Source organism: Sylvia atricapilla, chromosome 7 (assembly GCF_009819655.1).
Source record: "Sylvia atricapilla isolate bSylAtr1 chromosome 7, bSylAtr1.pri, whole genome shotgun sequence".
Classification (NCBI taxonomy): domain Eukaryota; kingdom Metazoa; phylum Chordata; class Aves; order Passeriformes; family Sylviidae; genus Sylvia; species Sylvia atricapilla.
Window position 1 is genome coordinate 6,496,047 of NC_089146.1, and position 18,821 is coordinate 6,514,867.

An 18,821-nucleotide genomic window follows, 5' to 3' on the forward strand; every position below is an offset into this window, starting at 1 on the left:
AACTGTTCCTCTCCAAATAATTTATATCCTGTTAAAAGCTCACGTCTTCAAACACATGGAAATAAATTTGTGACGCACCCTTTCTCAATGCCACACCCTCAGCCACCAGACAAATTCCTGAACAAAGGGAGCTCATAGCAGCAAGTTTTCTGTAGGCCCCTTTCTTCTATCTGGGACCACACAGGGAATCCAGAATTTATTCAGCTCTAAGAGTGGCTGTGCAGGCACAGCCACTTTCCCTTCACAGTGCCCACATAAAAGGTTGAAGTGGGAAGCTGGGTGAGAGGATGTTAATTAAGCAAATAGGCACTGAGCATGTCTGCTAAACTAAAAAGAGAAGGTTTTTTTCTTTATGAACCCCTGGAGGAGTTTCACATCAAATAAATGATTGCTTTATTTGCATGGTTTTTGTGGTCCTTGGCCTTCTTTCAAGAAAGGCCTTGTCAAATAAAATCAGGTTTTCATGGCAAAGGTTTGGTGTTTTTTTTTTGGTGTTGATGGAGAAAAAGGAGATTAACAAAAAAGAGTATTATTGATAAGTACCTGCTGGGGAGGATGTGCATTTCCCACTGCAGTATTACTCTGCAAGCAGTGACTGTTCCAAAATGGTGCCAATGAACTATTAGTAACTGCATTAAAAGCAAATTGTATTTTCTATGTCAGTCCCAAATCTATTTCAAGCCATTATTAATGGCAGTGAATTAATTACATTGCACTGAATAGAATGACATGGAGGCATAAGGAAAAATATATTAGATTTTCTTCAGATTTTATAAGAAATATGTTGAAGATATGCACAGTAACCTCTCAGTTCTTTCTTTCAGTATCTGCAAATTTATACCCCACTATAGTTTGGGACTGTGTTTGTCTTTCAGTGAAAAAAATTTCTGCGATTTGAAAACTACAGGATTTGGCCAAGCATGTTACAGTGTCTAAAACAAACCCTCTATTTGACTGGTCTTTGTTTTGTTAAAAAGCAATTCAAGTAATTTTCTACTTTCCAAAGAGGTTTCTATTATTGTACTTTATACTTTCCAAAGAAGTTGTATTCACTACTTAAACGTACACTGAAAATTTAGTGTCAGCCCGTTGTGTAAGTGCTCACAGTGATTGGGATGTTGGCCCCACTGAAATCATGGCATGGGCACGGCCATCCACACCGCTGTGAGATCCCTGTGGGGTGATCCCAGTGTGTGCCCAGCTCTTGGCCATGCAGTGACTGCCTGCCCTGGGTCACTCTGCTTTGCGCTGCCTTTCCTCAGCTTTTGGGGTTTTTTTTGGCCTTAATTGCTGTGAGCAACTGCAGTGGTTTTGCACTACCCCAACCTGGGCTGTGGAAAAAGGGAAAACCGGAAAAACCGTGATACACCCTGCTCCCTCAGCCTCTCCTCACAGGTGTGTGCTCCAGTCACTGTGACAGTCTTTAAAACGACATCAGGATCTCCTAAAGCCTTGATTCTACACACAGGCGTCTCTCTGCCCTACACACGTTTACTCCTATTAGCAGCTTCTGATAGCCAACGGTACACTCATGAACAATACAAACATTTTTAGCTTTCCTGAACGTATTTTTTTTTTAGAACGAAGGATGCACATAAGTAAAACTGGAATGCGTGTACTTGTGTTCGTGAGGCCAGAGAAGGGTCTGGAGCACGAGGGCGATGAGGAGCAGCTGAGGGAGCTGGAGTGTTTACTGTGGAGAAAAGGCGGCCCAGGGGAGACCTTACTGTTCTCTGCAACTCCCAGAAAGGAAGGAGCAGCCAGATAGGGATCGGGCTCCCAGGACGGGAGGACACAGCCTTAAGCCGTGCCAGGGCAGGTTTAGGTTGGATGTCTAGGCAGGGTTTCTCCACAGGAAGGGTGATTAGACATTGGAACGGGCCGCTCGGCGAGGTGGAGGACTCACCATCCCTGCAGGCGCTCAAGGAAAGCCGCTCAGCGCCACGGCTTGGTTGACACGGTTGGGTCATGGGTCGGACTCGGGGACCTCTAAGGTCTTTCCCAGCCCAGTCGATCCTGTGGTTCTGTGAGTGTGAGGTTCACCGATTCCAGCACGGCCCCTTCAGGGGCTTCGGCACTGCCGGCAACAAGCGCGGGGAACAACGCGAGCGGGTCCGCCTCTGAGGGACCTTACCCCAGGCGTCGGGGGCGGCGGGGCCGGCTCTGAGGGAGGGACACTGTCCCCAGCCCCTGGGGCGATGAAGCCGGCTCTGAGGGAGGGACACTGTCCCCGGCCCCTGGGGCGAAGAAGCCGGCTCTGAGGGAGGGACGCCGTTCCCGGCCCCGGGGGCGATGAAGCCGGCTCTGAGGGAGGGACACTGTCCCCGGCCCCTGGGGCGATGAAGCCGGCTCTGAGGGAGGGACACTGTCCCCGGCCCCTGGGGCGATGAAGCCGGCTCTGAGGGAGGGACACTGTCCCCGGCCCCTGGGGCGATGAAGCCGGCTCTGAGGGAGGGACGCTGTCCCCAGCCTCTGGGGGCGATGAAGCCGGCTCTGAGGGAGGGACACTGTCCCTAGCCTCTGGGGGCGATGAAGCCGGCTCTGAGGGAGGGACGCCGTTCCCGGCCCCGGGAGGCGCGGCCCCGCTCCGCCCCGCCCCGGCACGTCTGTGGGCGGGCGGGCGCTGCCGCCGCAGAGCCGCGGCCGCGGGAGCGGAGAGCTGCGCCGGCCTCCCGCAATATGCCTCCGCTGCCCTCGGGCTGCTCGCCATGCCGGGCACCTGCGGGCGCCTCTCCGCGCTGCTGCCGGGGCTGGCGGCCGCGCTGCTGGTGATGCTGATGACGGGGCGGCCGCCTCCCGCCGCCGCCACCCGGCCGCAGCAGCAGCGAGCGGCGCTGCCCGGGGGCGCCCCCGCCGCGGCATCAGGTACCGACCCCTCCCCTGCGCCCGCCTGCCTTCCCTGAGGGCTGCCCCCGGGAGCCCCGGGCCGTGCGGGCGGCGGGCCCGGAGCCCGGCATGAGCGGGTGCGCTTCGGCGGGAGCGGGATCCGCGTTCGGAGCCCGCGGGTGTGTGTGCGGCCGCGCCGGGGTACGGCCGGAGCGCCCCGGGGAGCGGGCACCGCGCTGCGGCCCCGCGCCGCCGGAGCCTGGCCTTGGCCGGCGGCGCTCCGGGCATTGCTGCTGGCCGGCGGCTATCGCCCCAGGAGAGAGCCGAGCGCCCCGGGGAGAAAATATGTGTATAGATATGTTTATATATATACATGTGCATCATAGACATGTATTTATTTCTGTATGTATTTGTCTCGCTTTAAAGATAAACCAGCTGATACGTGTGCGAGCATCTTGAGCCTGTCAAATGAGTGATGGGGGCTGCTGAGCTCGTTAGTTTTTGCATCCCCTCTGCAGATGCTTCTCCAAGACCATGAAAATAAGGTGCTTATTTTAGCTTCAGGCCTTAGGTTTGCAGGGAGATATTTGAGGGTACCCCTTTGCAGAAGGTGAGGAAACAATGAGGTGTCTATACTGTCATATGGTTTTAAAAAATATGTGTATAGTCTGAAGTTTAGTGGCTCCAATGAGGATAAACCCAGTGTTTTTCTTGACATGCTCCCTTTCACCAAAGAATTTCAAGATGGTTTCGAACATGAATTAAGATCTTTTAACACCAAGGCTCAGTTTCGGCATATCACTGGAGCATATGCTTCATTTTTAGCATATAGGCATGCTTCTGTTTCCAGTTGACTTCAGGAAGGTATAAAATGTATTTAGTTTTAGGCAGATGGTTAATATTTTCCTGAATTGAAGCCAATTTACAAAGCTGCTGAAGTATATTTGCTAATTAGGAAATATAAGCAAAGATATTAAGTTGCACTATTTGCTTGAACTTCTTTAAGATGTAGAACAAGTAACTAGATTTGATAGGAAATGAACAGAGTCTTAATTTTTTCTTTTTACACTCTTAAAATGCCTTGATTTGCCCTTCAGGTCTTTTTTGTGGAGGTTTTGGTTTGTGTTTTTTATAATTTTCCAAACATTAAAACTGTAGCATTTTGAAGAAGGGCATTTGATGAACACCTTGGTCCTTGCTTTTTTTTTTTTTCATTTTCACTGATGATTTTTCATTAATTTGCTTCTTATCATACTTTCAGTAGAATATACCATTAATCACCAGCAAACACCACTTAAAAGGCATTGGCAGCATTTCTGACTTGGGCAGTGAACATTTTGCTCATTAAAAATTGAGTGGCAAAAAAAAAAAAACCAAACAAAAAACCAAAAGACAGTTTTTTTAATTCAATGATCCTCTTTGGTTTCAGGTATCGATTTCTTTTCCAGAAGCTCTGTTACCTTATCTCCTTCAGCCCTGGCCAAGGTCTTTGTTGGTATCTAGAATTTTGATGCCTATTTTGTTGGCTTGCTGTTGTTGTTGCAGATCCACATGCCCAGCTCTTGCTGCTTTTTTTTATTTGCTCATTTGGCATCATAGGTTCTGAGGTATGAGAGTGCAGGAAGTGTCTTCTAGTCCACAGTTTTCGTGATCACACTCAATTTATCGACATTAAAAATTATCATCTGGGTTGGTTGTCAGCATTTGTTCATGGCAGGCTTAAATATAGTTCAAGATTTATTTCAGATAAAAATAAAATCTTTATATAGATAAAGATTTTATTGTTGACTGGATTTCTAAATGATCTTGATTATTTTTTTTTCCTTTATAAAAACTGAAAAAAGCCAATGGTAGACTTTGGAAAAGGTGAGCTAATTACTGCTCTGAAACTTTTATTATTCTGGAGAAGCCACTAACCACCTTTGGTTTTTTGTGTGGTGTTTCAGCAAAGCCTGTAAGTAATTTTTTTCTTTATTGACATTTTTGACATTTTTTTGAAGGGGAACGTGACTCCAGATGTATCTATAATGGATACTAATGTCTTTTTGCCATTTGCTGGTTTCCAGCTGCCAGCAGGCAGGATAAATGGCTGTTCCAGGAGACTGGCAGCAGAGCAGTCCCTCAGGGAAACGCTCTGAGGAGGCCACTCGATCCTGCTCTGGGGACTGCCAGGCAGGCACTGGCTTCAAAAGTGAGGAGGATTCTGTCTGAACTTGGGTTTGTGACCCAAATTCAGGGCGTTTGTGACCCCAGTGCTGCCACAGCAAAGGAGGCTTATCCTGCCTGGCTCGGGAGGGTGCAGAGCTGGGGCTGGAGTTCACAGCCTGCTGTCACCTGACGTTTGTCCCTGTATCGATGGCCCTGTTCTGTCGAAGCTCATTACAGCGTTTTACAGATCAATTCCCTCCCGGATTAAGTGACTGCTGCCGCTGTAATTGTTGTGCTGGCTGAGGAGGGATGCCCAAGTCAGCACAGCTGTGTCAGGTGGCTGGGCTGCACTCTCCGTGCTGACATGGAAGTGCAGCAGTGAGAAGGTAGTGGCACATCATGGCTGAGAAGCGTTTCTTGTTCATCTCTTCCTTTTCCCCCTAAAAACAACAGCAAACTTAGCTGTGCCAAGAGATATAAGTGAATTCTGTAACAAGGCAGAAAACGCATACAAGAGGGACCCATGGAGTTATTCTGTTTCATCTCATCTCACAGATACAGGCATTCTTCCAAATTAAAGAAAATGAAAACATAGGAGAGCGAGAGAGACAGGTCTCTCTGGTTATGTTGGTGATTGCTGGAGTGGAGATCCTGCCTTGGTGCCTCCTTATTCATAGCGATATTTTGCATTTTCCATGTGGCAGTTTGGAAATCTGGGCTCTGGTGTGCAGGAGTAATTGAAGAGAAGCTGCTGGGAGCTTCAGATATTCATCACTGAGGTCAGCAGGCTTGAGCACAGAATTCAGTGAATTACAGTCCTGGCTCCGATCCAGGCAAATCTGGTTTTGTTTTCCATGTTCCCTTTTCTTTATCTTTATTGAGGTGCATTCTTTATAGGAGCTGAAAGTTACATTCTTTAATGTTGATGAGGCTTGGGATATCCTGATGTGGGGCATTATTATTCTCTTTGTAATGCAGATATTGTGCTATAAATAGAGCAGAGACCACTAATTGAATAAGTGATAGTTATCTGTGTCAGTTCTGTGGCAGGTCTGACATGTACTGAATGAACAACATGCTCCTGCAGGAAAAGCAGCTGTGTCGGTGGAAACTGTCACTGTACACAGGGTGACATACAGTATCTTTATGTTGGTGTTTTTGTACCCTGTTGAGATGTTAAATTAGACATGAATGATGTTTTAAATTAGGTGGGCTTTTCCCAAGTATGGGTAGACCCTGTACCTTTTGTAATCCCAGCATGAGCAAGAAAAACCTTGCCCTGTTATTTGTTATAGACCATACCCAATCTGCCTGTCATTCCAGAATTTGGGGGGAAAGGGGTTTATTTTGATTTGGTGTATTTTTTTTTTTTTTTCTGATGGCTTTGCATGCGATGGGGAGATTAGATTAGTTCTGTGGGGTGAAATTCAAAAGCTGTAGCAGCTAAGAATGGTGCTGAACAAAGGAGAGGGAGGATTTGGAATTACTGTGTGTGTTTATTTGTTAATACACAAACCCCTGTTTGTCGAGGCAGATGAGATAAATATGTGATTGTTGACAAACCCAGAAGACAATTAGAGATTACTTTTTTACCTGCAGGAGACAAATTCACTGCCTGGATGCTGCCTGTGGAATCTGATTGTGAGCCCATTTCTGAGCACTGTCTGCCTGCATGTGATGATGAGTGGCTGCCTAATGTGAAGCTGTGTTTTAGACAAGTCTTTTCTGGTTCAGATTTTTCTAAAACCTTTTCTATGTTCTCTTATTCTTCCTAATCACTCCAGAAGGAGGAAACTTTCTCATGCTTCCTTTTTATCTGAGATACCGAAAGAGAAATATTTCTCCAAAACAACAACATGTGTGACTTATTGCTTTTTTAATTGTGGTGTTCCATGTTTCTTGCTGTAGAATATTTTTCCTAATGACTTGTCTATTGATAATACTTAGGTATTTAGAGTAGCGTTTAGTTCTGGTATCTTGTTGTATTTGTCTGGGTTTGAATTTGAGCAATAATACATAATAATGCACTTAAAATACCCCCATGGTGTAGTGTGACTGTCTTGTTTGTCACTTGATGGAACAATCTTTGTGGTTTGCTGTCTGCCAAGTCACTGGATTGGGGATTAGTAGGGCAGCAATAAATCCAGTTCTGTTTTAGAGCTTTTGTTGCAGTCAGATACCACAAGAAAATGAGCGAGGAATTAAAAGCTGTGTGGGAGATTCTTTAGCATTCCAGTAAGGAAGGAAATTCAGTCATTTTCATGCCTCAGCAATTATGTAGGATACAGTTCCAGATCAAGAAGCCAGGGATGTCTGAGTAGAGACTTCTGATGGGAACTGGCATTATTTGTTTTATACCAGCAGCAGCACAGCCCTCTTGGCCTGTAGATACTGGAATATAACTGGTGTCAGGGAAAAGGTTTATTTTCAAGTTAGAAATGTTACATGCACACCCAGCCAAATGGTTTAGTGCAAGCAAGCTAATTCCACCTATAGAAATAAGCTCAGAAAATGGCCTTTGATTTACTGTTTGTTTTTCTCAGGATTCCCAGCCTCTGGTATTTGCAATAATGGCTTCTCAGCTAGGTGAGAAAAAATGCAAGATTTAGACATGTCCTGATTTGTTGGAGATGATGTTCTAAAGTGACTGAGCTTTCTGTGCTGTTCTAGGACTTAGAAATGCAACAAAATATCAGCATGGGCATTAGGACCCTGAGAGGGGATAAAGTGTCTGCAGTTTGAAATGGGAATGAATAAGGAAAATAAATTCATGGATGCACGTGCTCCAGGATATAGGTCACTCACTTGCTAATACAAGAAAAAGAGGAGTTTGGGGTTTTTCATAGTAAAGCACACAGGAAAAAAAATGAAGTACTATTTTTTTTTTCCAGAAGAGAATCTGCATAGACACAGGGGTACTGAGGAGTTCTGAAGAGTAAGACATCTTTCCTGAGCTGCAGGCTTGCTTTCACTGTAATACATTATACAGCATCATGCTCTATACTTCAGAAAGCTTGATTTCAAAAAAACTTGTCTTGATAGTAGCTTTCATTGTAAAGAACTGGGAGAGACAATGTGTTTTAGCATTCATGGAATCTGGGCCCTTGGTTACATGGTCAGAAATGGCAGGAAACAAGGGATTAATGGTGGCAGGAAGCTACCTATTGCAAGGTGGTAGTTTTTACAGTTCTTGTTTGTTTTGCTAAAGTTTGCTTCCTGTCAATCAGCTGGCAGAAAGTGCACCATCAAAGGCCAATTGCTATGTAAAAACATTCACAGAATTCCTGTCAGGCTGAGAAAAAGGCAGGTTGAGAATTTGGAATGCAACTGCTATCTGGGTCACTGGGGATCTGTAGCATGCTTTCTCTGTGAACTAGCTCAGTAGATGAAGTCTTTGAAGACACAGGCAAAGATCTGAGAGGAAAGTTGATTCAAAATAAACTTAATTCTTGGTATGTCAAACTTAGCAAAACAGCACAGGTTACTTTGTTGTCTTGAAAGTTGCATATTTTTACATTACTGTATCCTTCTGTAATGAATGGGGACTTGAGGCATAATGTGACAGAGCAACTGTGTCCTCTTTATTGCTCCTGATTCTGTGTTTCATTCCTAATTCATAGGTTTCACTTCTGGGGTTCTGTGATCCACTACTTCCCTTGAACCATCAGAGTTAGTTTACTCTGAATTAACTCTTCTGTGTTCAGTAGGCTGAAACCACCAGATCTAGTTCCTCCTGCCTAGTCCTGGCTTGTCAGGAGTGTTCCAGCACAGCTCCTGCATCCTCCTAGACTGTCACCTTCCAGACAGGGCTGCAAGAGCTTTCATTCAGCAGGCTGCAAAGCAGATGTTCCATTTCTTGCCTTGCTTCCCTGGCACTAGTGTAGCAGAAAGCACGAGGTTTGAGAACACTTTTTTTTCTGCTAGGCCATGTCTGAGGGCAGGATGTGAGTGTGCACAGTTTATGACCAGCAGTAGGGAAGTGCTGCTGAGAGAACCTGTGCTAGGGAGTTTGGGGTTGGAAAGTTGAAGAGGATGAATTCGTCTTGCAGAGGCCCCTGAACCCGGTGCTCAGTAGGGCAGATTTCACTCCAGGTGAACTCAGTTGGAATAGGCATTGCAGATCCATTCAGCAGAGCTGGGTTCCTGGGAAAGGGCAGTCCTTCCAAACTCTGAGCCTGCAGCACAGAGCACATGCTGCTACAGCCCCACGACTTCTCCCTTTCACATCTGCACCACACACACAGAGGGTAACCTTTGGGCAGTTTGCTGCTGTCATTTGAGGGGATTTAGGTCAGGAAGGGCTGACTAATAGATCTTCCATACAAGACAGCACACATGGACTGTAGTGTGAGCAGGTTCTTGCTAGAGATCAGCATCAGCAATCAGTCCTGTGCATGGAAGACCCTCCAAAGCACCACTTACCTTTACACAGCTTCTCAGCCAGAGGGCAGGGCTCATGTGTGGCACCGGCACTTCTGTCCAGTAATAAAATCATGTGCTGTGAACTTGACAAGCAGCTGCCAGTTGTTTGCAGAGGATGTGAAGAAAGTCTGTCTCAGCTGGACCAGCTGCCCTAACTTTCCCTCTGGCTGTAAGCACGTTGTGCATTCTTGTAAACACCACAGTGACAGGTCTGCAGGGTTGCAATTAGGACACGAAAAGAAAGACACTCGCTTGTCAAGGTGAGAAGTGAGGAGAGAAAGAGTTTATTATGATTTGGGGTTTATATAGCGTTTGGAAATTGTTTAGGGATTGGGGAACGAGAGGAACACCTCTCTGACCCCAGTGGTCACCTTGGAAGTCTATTAATTTGTTTTTCCCCCAGAAGGAATGCATATTCACAAAATATTATGTTTTATTTATGTTATATGTGTGAGAAAGCTCCAGTTTAAGAGTAAAAACACATCAGAAGGCCGAAAACCAGGGTGAAACTGCAGTTTGTGGCAGTTGCCTGGCATCACCCTGGTGATGTGTGGCCTGGTCTGATGGAGCTGCTGGAAGCCATCAGTGTGTCCTGCTGGGTGCACAGGCCTGGGAGTGATGGTCTTGCCTGGCTGTGTGTGCATAAGCCTCCTAAGTCTCACCAAGGGCAGGCATGAACCCTTTTCTTTCTCCTCAATTTCTTGTCCTTCTTTCTCTTCCCTGAGTATGCTTCATCACATGGACTCAGAGAGCCTCTGCTGTCTGAAAGAAGTCAGACTTCAGGGCACAATTGTCACAGTGTGGAAATAGGACACTTTGCAGGAGATGGGTTATAGCGTCAGTTCCTCCTGCTGGACTTCCTCATGACCCTTTCTCCAGCGTTCTGCATTCACTGTTGATAGTGCCAGGTACCTAAGAAACTGCAGTTCTACCAAGGGAAGAGGCAAAAGGTGGCCTCTCGTTGAGATTACATGAAATAAATTGTGGCTTGTGGTGGTTAGAGAGCAAAAAACCAATTTTGTCCCTCTACCTTGTGATTTTTTATCTTGTCCCATTTTGAAAAAGCTGCTGGTTTTGGTGTGGGTCTTACCTGAACCATGGGCAGCTATACAGGTTAAGCTGCATGACAGCTGTGGTAGGGAAAGTTGGGGTTTTTTTGTGTGTATGTGAACGTGATGCAGTGCTTATAGATATGAGTGTGGGGCATGTATTGAGCCATGTGCATTAGGAGGTCATGAAACAGAAGAATAGAGATAATCTCAGAGCCACTTCAACATGTCCCTAGCAGACTGTGGTTGATAGCCATTACTGATGTGACCACTGCACCCTAAAAGTGCTCTCAGGTCTGTGGAGTGTTGTTCAATTCATGTGCCTGTGAGTGTTGGCTTGGGTGCTTTCATTAAACACAGCATGGTTATAGGCAGATCAGTTGGAGCACTGACTCATTATACTGCAGCTTATTTTGGAGGAAAGAGCTGAATTTAGGTGGGTTTTGTTTGGATGTGTTTGTTTCATTGTGGTCCTTAATAGTCCATCTGCCTCTTCTGAAATGTTTTCTTGTATTTCACATGCTTTTATTTTCTTTATCTCTCATTAATCTTTTACCTGTATTTAATGCTTGAACTGGCCCACTGGAGTGTGCATGTAGCTTTCAGGGTTTGTGTTGCAGGTTATTTTAGTTTCAAGTCTGAGCAACCCTTTCATTACTCAAACTGATTTTACTTTCAGAATCATTTGCATTACTGTTTTCATTTACTGCAAGAGTTATCAAGTAAGGCCATGCAAGACAAAGCATATCTTTTCAGCCTCTTTTCATAATGAAGCATGGAATTTGCATCAAACTGTGAGCCCCAGTTTATCACAGGATGATGTACTCCAGGTAAAAACTTCAGACAGATTTGCTAAATGTATTAAAATTAGCAGCTGAAATAAACCAATGAAGTGGAGATGATCTTTGTTTGGTTTATTTTCTGTGATTTGAGAGTGAGGATCTGGAACTGGGTGGGTGTTTAGGCTGGAGGGGCCATCAGGGGCATTCTTAAAACAGGCTTGGCACTGAACTCACCCCTGGGAGCTCTTTCCTCAGGCCACGAGAGGTTTCAGAATTTGGGAACCTCTCTGGACAGCCTATTCCCAGGATTGCTTATCCTTAGAGAGAAGAGCAAATCCCTCACGGCCACTCAGCTCCTTCCCTGCACTTGGTCACTGTTGCCCCTCATTACCCTGCCAAGCATCTACAGAGCTCTTTCTCCCTGGTAAACACCTGGCTGAGGGAAGGCTGTCTTTTAGGGCACCCAAAGCCTTTCCTTTGCAAGGTTAAACAAGGCTCCTCTCTTCCATGTGCTTTCCCCTAATGCAGGCAAATCAGGACAAAGTGGAGTTACACCCTCTGCTGCAGATTTGGGGCTGTTTCATAAATGTGATGCACACAGTTTGGCTCAGTCTGCTGAAATAGACACTGGTGTGTAGCATGGTTATGAAACTTGGCAAAACACCAGATCTATTTATTATTGATGACTCTGCATGAGCAAGGCTCCCAAATGAAACTGGCTGGAACGTCCTCATGGAAGTTGTTTTCTGTGAGGTGGCAAATCTTGATGATAATTTCTATGTGCTAATCTGAGCTATACTGGAGGGAAGGTCAGTGATGTGAAGATATTTGAAAATACTGGCCATTTTGCTGGGATGAAGAAGGATGTGCTTTCTCTCTCCACCTATTATAGACTCTAATGGAATTTTTAAAAGTATTTTCATGTCATTTTGGAAAATATTTTCCCTCTGTTTTGAAGCATTTCATTAAGTGACTGAACAGGCAAAATGAGTTGTTTTATGTTGGGTAAATGCAGGATTTTAGTAGATTGTGTATTTGGAACAATAAAAACTGTTAATAACACGAATTATGGCTTGTGATAAATATATCACAGGAGCTTATTCCATTGTTTCTGGGAGCAGAGGAGAAAACTTACTCTCACTGGGCTGCAGTAGAGAGTTTCTTTGGATTACAGACCAGTGATGTTGAATAAATCCTCTCATTAAATTCAGCTGAAGCGAGACCCAGCAGAACATTTGTGAGGTCCTGGATAGTTTGAGTGCAGCACTCTCAAAAGAATCTGTCATGGCTGTTTTCCTCTTAACTAGTGGTCAGGTTCCTTCTCCTCCTCTTGTGTTTTTGCTGAGTGTTTTTTCTTAAGCACAGTAGAGAAAACTTGTTGAGGGACAGGTTGTCTGCTGGATTCTTCAGTATTCCATGGAACAGATTGTCCCAGACATCAGTGAGTGGATTTGTTTCCCCCCAGTCCGACTGGCACAATCTCAGAGGAGCTGAATGAATTTGGAGTATTTGGGGGGAAGAAGGAAGTGTTTACTGCCCCATTCTTAGCCTCGGTGTCAATCAAACCATTTCCACCGTCCTAGAAAGGTTTCCATGGCGCTAAGTTGTTTTCCCATTAGGCCCTACAGGACTTAAGGCACCTGCTGGGAAGGGGGAGCTTGTGTTTGTGCTGGAGAACGCCCAGCCGGGCGCTTCAGCTGGCTGCTGGAGCCCTTCCCCTGGTGCTGAGCTGTGGGCAGCAGTGCTGAGTCCCAGCAGCAGAGCTGAGTCACTACCACAGGCAGCACTCACACTCCCCTCCATGGCCTCCATGCACACAGAGCAGGGATGGCATTGTGGTGCACTCCTGAGCCTTTAGCCTGTGATCTGATAGAACTTGCTCCTTTTTTAAACCTTTTTAAACTCTGAGGAATAAGAGTTACTTAAAATGAGTAGCAATCTGCGTTTTTCTAACACCTGGTGTTGTATTCTTTATTTTTTGAGTGGTTTTTTGATCATTCACTTTATGAAACTCAACTTTAATGAAAATTCCTATATGAAAGAGGTTGTAGCTTGTTGGGTGCTCTTGTTTTGTTGCTGCAATATGGATTTCCTAATGCTTGCAATAAAAAATTCCCATTCCACACATACAGAGCTACCCTTAGCTAATGTCCTGCAAACTTTAAATTATATTTTCTCCCTATATGCCTTTATGGCCTTCTACCAAGGGATTAGAGGATCTTTTCCTGCAGGTGAGAGACAGACATTGCTGCAGCATTACAAATATCTTTCTTGAAGGAGTAATATAAGATGTTACAGCTTTAGGGGAAGAAAAGTATTTTCAGACAAGAGTAGTGACCAGGTTGTTATTGAAAAATATCTCTGAATGCAACAGTAGTTGTCCTTTGCAATTAGTGAGTAACGTGCACTGATAATTGAATTTCTGGTTTGTGGGGTGTATTATACCACAGAGTCTGTGGATTCATATCTGTCTCAGGGTTTCACAGCATTAAATGTCATGTTTAAACAGGTGCTACTTTGTTTTCCTGTGATTTTCTTTCCTCCTGTCAAATTAAAGGTTTGTTTGAAATTGCACAGGGTTTTTTCCAGCCAATTCCATTCACAAACCACCACTAGGAATTTCACAGGACAACTCCTGTACCTGACCTGTTAGGATAAAAAATCAAAGGTGATTCATGTTGCAAGCATACTGGAATATTCCTTCTGTCCAAGTATATTGACTGGTAGAGGGTAGGTTTGGTAAATCCTTAGAAATTCTCTACAAGAAATGGTTCCATTTTGTCATGATGCTGCTGCTGACTGATTTATTTTTGCTGTTTAAATGTTGAGGGTTTAATTGTAAAATTCATGAGTGGGAAATCCATGTTGTTGGCTTATCCTCTAACAGGAATTTGTCCATTTTTCTTGAAGGAGTATAATATATTGTGGGGTTTATATAAAACCCTCATATTTGAAATAGAGTATTATGAAGATTTTGTAATATTTCCCTTTGTACTTCTTTCTCCAGTATTCTGTAACAAAGTGTGTATTTTTCATATTTTCATTCCCTCAACTCTGATGCAAGGTAAAATGATACTGGCAGTGATTAAAAAAAATGAAAGAGAAGCATTACAGGTTTAGTCTTAGCCAGTGAGTAAACTGAAATTAAAAAAAAAAAAAAAAAAACCTCTTATAATGGCCTTTGAAATGCCATCTAAAGCTGTTTTATTTTGTAGGTTTCAGGAGCTCTTTCTAGTATTTACTTGCTCATTTTAATCTATTTCACTTGCAAATTAATCTTAATTTGAAAGGTAAGTTTTATTTAAGGTTTTATTCTTGTCATATTAATAATTTATCTCACTTATCTCAAATTACAGAAGATGATATTTAAAATAAATGACTCCTGAATAAATGAAGCTCTGCAGACTGCAGCATTTCATCTTGTCTGCTGCCTGCCTCCCTTGCCCCAGGAAGGTGAATTTCTGCTTCAGTCTGCCATAGTAACCACAGCTCTGAGAACCAGGCTGGCTGATTCAACAAAATAGCAGCAAATCAAAATGCAAAGTTGCTATGGTAATTTTAATTCTCATAGGTTTATTGTGTCCTGTGAATTCTCATGCTCTGTCTCGGGTGATGACACAGACTGATTTTAATTTGTGAAGAAGGCATCTAATGGTGAAAAAACATCTTGCAGCTCTTTAACAAATGAGTACCTTGCAGCAGTACATGCTGTGTACTCAAAATTATTCCAGGGAATTTTTGAAATGACATATATATGCCATGCAATGTTAAAGGAATACAGGGGGGAAAAAATCCCATTTAACCTTCATGGCTGCTTTCCTGTCTGAATTTTATGCCTCTTGCTTAGGTAGCCCATAAAATATATAAAGGGGAATTTTCCTTCTATTTTCTGTATCTTACCAGGAGCACTTCAAAGTGCTTGGGGGTGTGTTCCCACTGGATAGGAGAGTGAGTTGTTAGCAGCTTTATGAATTAGCCTGCTGGCATTCTGCTGCACTTCTTACAAGCAGGATCATTCCAGGAAGGTGCTCATTGATTATGCAGCAGTAATCATTAGGGATACAGCTTATGATCATCTGGTTTCTTTTATTGATTTTGCAGGACCTTCATTTCATCAGTATTTGGTTCCTGGGGAACCAACAGCTGTAGAATGATTATTGTGCTTGTGCAGGTTGTTTCTGCATCTGGTCTGTGGTCTGAGACCTTGGATGGAAGTGTGACCTCTTCTAATGGCAGAACACATCTGGTTGTAGAAAATAGTTACTTTTGTTTATTTAGTCAAATCAGTCATCAGATCAGTCCTCTCATATATACAGCACATCTTCAAGTTGAAGAAGCTATAATTTTCCTATGCAATTGTACAGATTTTGGATACTGAGGCCATCCAGGTTATAAACTAATCCAAATCCATTAAAATAATAGTAAGCATTAGAAGTTGGTTGGTTGGTTTTTAAACGTGGTGGGGTTCTTTGTCTTTCTTTTCTTTTCTTGAACATGAACTCAAGGTAGTGCTGCAGTCAGTGCGGACAAGTGTGTCATGGAGTGAGATGGATGGGAATTTAATGGCATGGGAATCTGTTGGGAAGTACTAGGAGTGTCTAAAGCCTTTCTCATGTGTGAGAAATGACCTTATGCTGGGCAAATATCCCATCAAAATGTGGCAGCTCAAGTTTGCCAGAGTTAAATATTGGCCATATTTAGTCCTGATTAAATTTCATCTTTCCTTTAAGTTGCTTCTGAATTTGGAGGAATTGATAGCAGAAGTTGTGGGGAGAACTGTTTATTGGTGTACACTGACCTAATGTCTCTTAACTACTTTGGAAATTGTTTCAGTGCTTAAGTACTGCTGGGCATAAATTAATATTTTTCAACACATATTCGAGGACAAGATTTCTAGTAAGAATGCTTTGCAGTTTTCTTTACCTCTCTCTTCAAAAAACAAATCTCCTTTTCCTCTTGTTGTTTGCTTAAGATTTCTATTTACATATGCACACAACTCCATGCAAAATATAAACCCCTGAAATATGTTGGTACAAAAGGAAAATAATTATTCTGTTAAAGTGAAAGAAAATAATTATTCTACTGAAGTGAAACAAAGTTGTTGTCAGTAAATAAATGCAACTAACACTTTTTTTTTTTTTTTTTTTTTTTTTTTGTGTGTGTGAAAGCATCAGTAAAATGCAGTGTTAATTCTATGTAAAAAGTAGTGCCCAGTCTATGAATACTTCTGCTGGGAAAAAATAGACAAGGTGTGACTCAGGTAAACATTCTATTTCGCTGGTGTCTTGGGGTTTTTTCTTTCTTCATTTGCATTTGTTTCCAATCAAAATCCCTTTTAGAAGTGAAAAAGGCTTTGTTCCTGTCTGTAAAATGCATAACACTTGCTCCAGTATGTCAGCAGGCAGTCAGTTTCCTCCTACTGTCTGATGCAGTTTTATTATAATATGAAATTGTATTTGGGGTCTATTTTGAACTAAATGAATAATTAGTCTTTGACCTACTAATTTACTTAGAACCTTGAAGTTTTCTCTGGATCATGCTAATTTCCTAGAGGCAAACCCCTGGCAGTTTTTCAGTCTGCTAGATTAGCAGTGTTCCTTTCAAGTGCCCATCCTGATGGGTTTGATTCAATGCATGTAATTCCATGTAATAAATTCACCACTCCTTCTAGCGTGAGGCTGGCAGGAAACCTCATTTTTAGAAAAGTACTGGTCTTTGTTCATCATCAGTGATCTCACTGGCTAAAATATTACAGGGACTCCTCGTCACAGAGATTACTCCAGGGTGGATTGAGTTGTGGAAAGGAGGAGACTGAGCAGAGCTCAGCAGAGCAAAGAGCACACCATGAAAGGCAGGGGGAAATAGGAAGTGGGAAAGGGAGTTTTCAGAACACAGCAACTGAGAAATCACATGTATTTTTGTTTGAGATGACAGCAGACTGTTGGGTTTACGTGTCTTCCTGCATTGTTTTGTTCAGGTCTTAAAAGCAAAAGTATCCAGTTATTTCAAGTGATGCAGCCCCTCCTTGATGTGGGGCACTGAGGAGTTACAATAGTGTGTGAAAGGTGTCCTTAGGCTCTATTTTTAATTTTCCCAATAAGGAGGGAGGAAGGGTTATCTGAATATTGTAGTGTGTGCTGAAATGATGCATGTATTGACATGAATGAGCTTCTAATAAATAATTTCCATTTCCTCTTAACCCATGTACAGATAGCTGACAATTCTGTGGTCTGCAGGTGCTTATCACAGCTATGCTGGTGAGATAAGGAAGTGTTTCTCTGTATCTGAAATAAAGCATTTTTTGAAGCAAATATAAGAGAATTAGTTTGAAAAACTCTCAGAGTTAGAATATAATTGGGTTTTTTTTTCCCAGCAAAAGCACACTTGAGTACCCTGATGTACAAAGTACAAAGCTTAGACAACAATGTGCTAAATTCATTTTAATTTCTAAAGTGTTAAAACTTTTTCTTGACTGTGCAGCACGAGCTTGGTTGGAAGCACCTAGATCTGACTAGATTGGGTTAAACTGCCTCCTACAGTAAAAATAACTGTAACAGCCTTTCTCTGTGTCAGAGGGACTGCCTGTTCCCCCCAGGATCTACCCTTAGCTCCCTCCTAATTGAGATTTTGTAGATGCCTTCTGTGGAAATTGGTTGACCAGAAATAGGGCAGTGGGAATACTGTGGTGTCCTACTTTCCCAGAGCTTGTTTTGCTGCTTTGTCCTTGGAAATTGGTAATGTGTTCTGTATCACTGTAAAGATGTTTGCCAAAGCTTTTCTCTTAAATATACATCCTAATGTTTGATTTTGCACCGAAATATTGTAAGGAAGTGCAGAGCTACAGAACTGTACTGTAAAGATTATGTGGATTGGCTGTTCATATACAAATGCAACAAATGCTGATCAGCTCTGTGCTTCAGTTTGTTTAAAAAAAAATTGTACAGTATCTTTTACAGTATCTGTCTTGCCTAAAAGCAATTTTCTGTCTGTAGTTGGACAGTAGTGACCAGCAGCCCTAACAAGGAGCAGTAAACCATCAATATCTTTTCTCCAAAGGGCATTTCAAGGAGCAGCCTGAACTTGCTTTAAAATTAGAGCCATAATATTGCCACTTTACCTAAAGATCAACCTAAAACAGGCAATTTTTAGCAATTGCTGCAGTCTGTGTCTGTCCTTATGTACCCCTGTTTTTTACCCATCACTTTGGGGTTAGTTTTGGGCCCGACTGGACAGTTTTAACTCCCAGAGTGATTCTGGAGAGGAGTATGCAAACTTCACCTCCTGCTAAGTGCAAGAGTGAGGCTGTCAGTAGCTGTCAACTTCCAAGTATTTTCTTTTTGCAGCCAGGTGGAATGATGGTATTTGTTGTCCTAAGCGTGTGTTGTTCTCATCTAAATCTAAAATTCTCTTTTCCCAAGAAACTGATTTTTACAGCTGGTTAGGTACTTGCTGAATTTTCTCAGCCCTTTTGTGAACAGTGTGAGCTTCTTTGCTTCTCACTAAAGTCATAAGTTGTTGAGAATGAAATATATGCAGAATGTACTAACAACTAATTAATAAAGGCAATGTTAAAATTGCACTGGCCAAAACATTT

At 43.1% G+C, this 18,821-nt stretch overlaps 1 protein-coding gene across 1 annotated transcript in view; it reads left to right on the plus strand.

Annotated features, from left to right (window-relative positions):
- Window positions 1–2,693: 2,693 nt before the first annotated feature.
- FAM171B (family with sequence similarity 171 member B) overlaps window positions 2,694–18,821 on the plus strand; it is a 31,194-nt gene continuing 15,066 nt past the window's right edge. Inside the window, exon 1 of the mRNA XM_066322502.1 lies at window positions 2,694–2,865. Within this exon, the coding sequence (XP_066178599.1) occupies window positions 2,709–2,865 (157 nt within the window). The 5' untranslated portion in view covers window positions 2,694–2,708. The remainder of the gene's footprint in view (window positions 2,866–18,821) is intronic.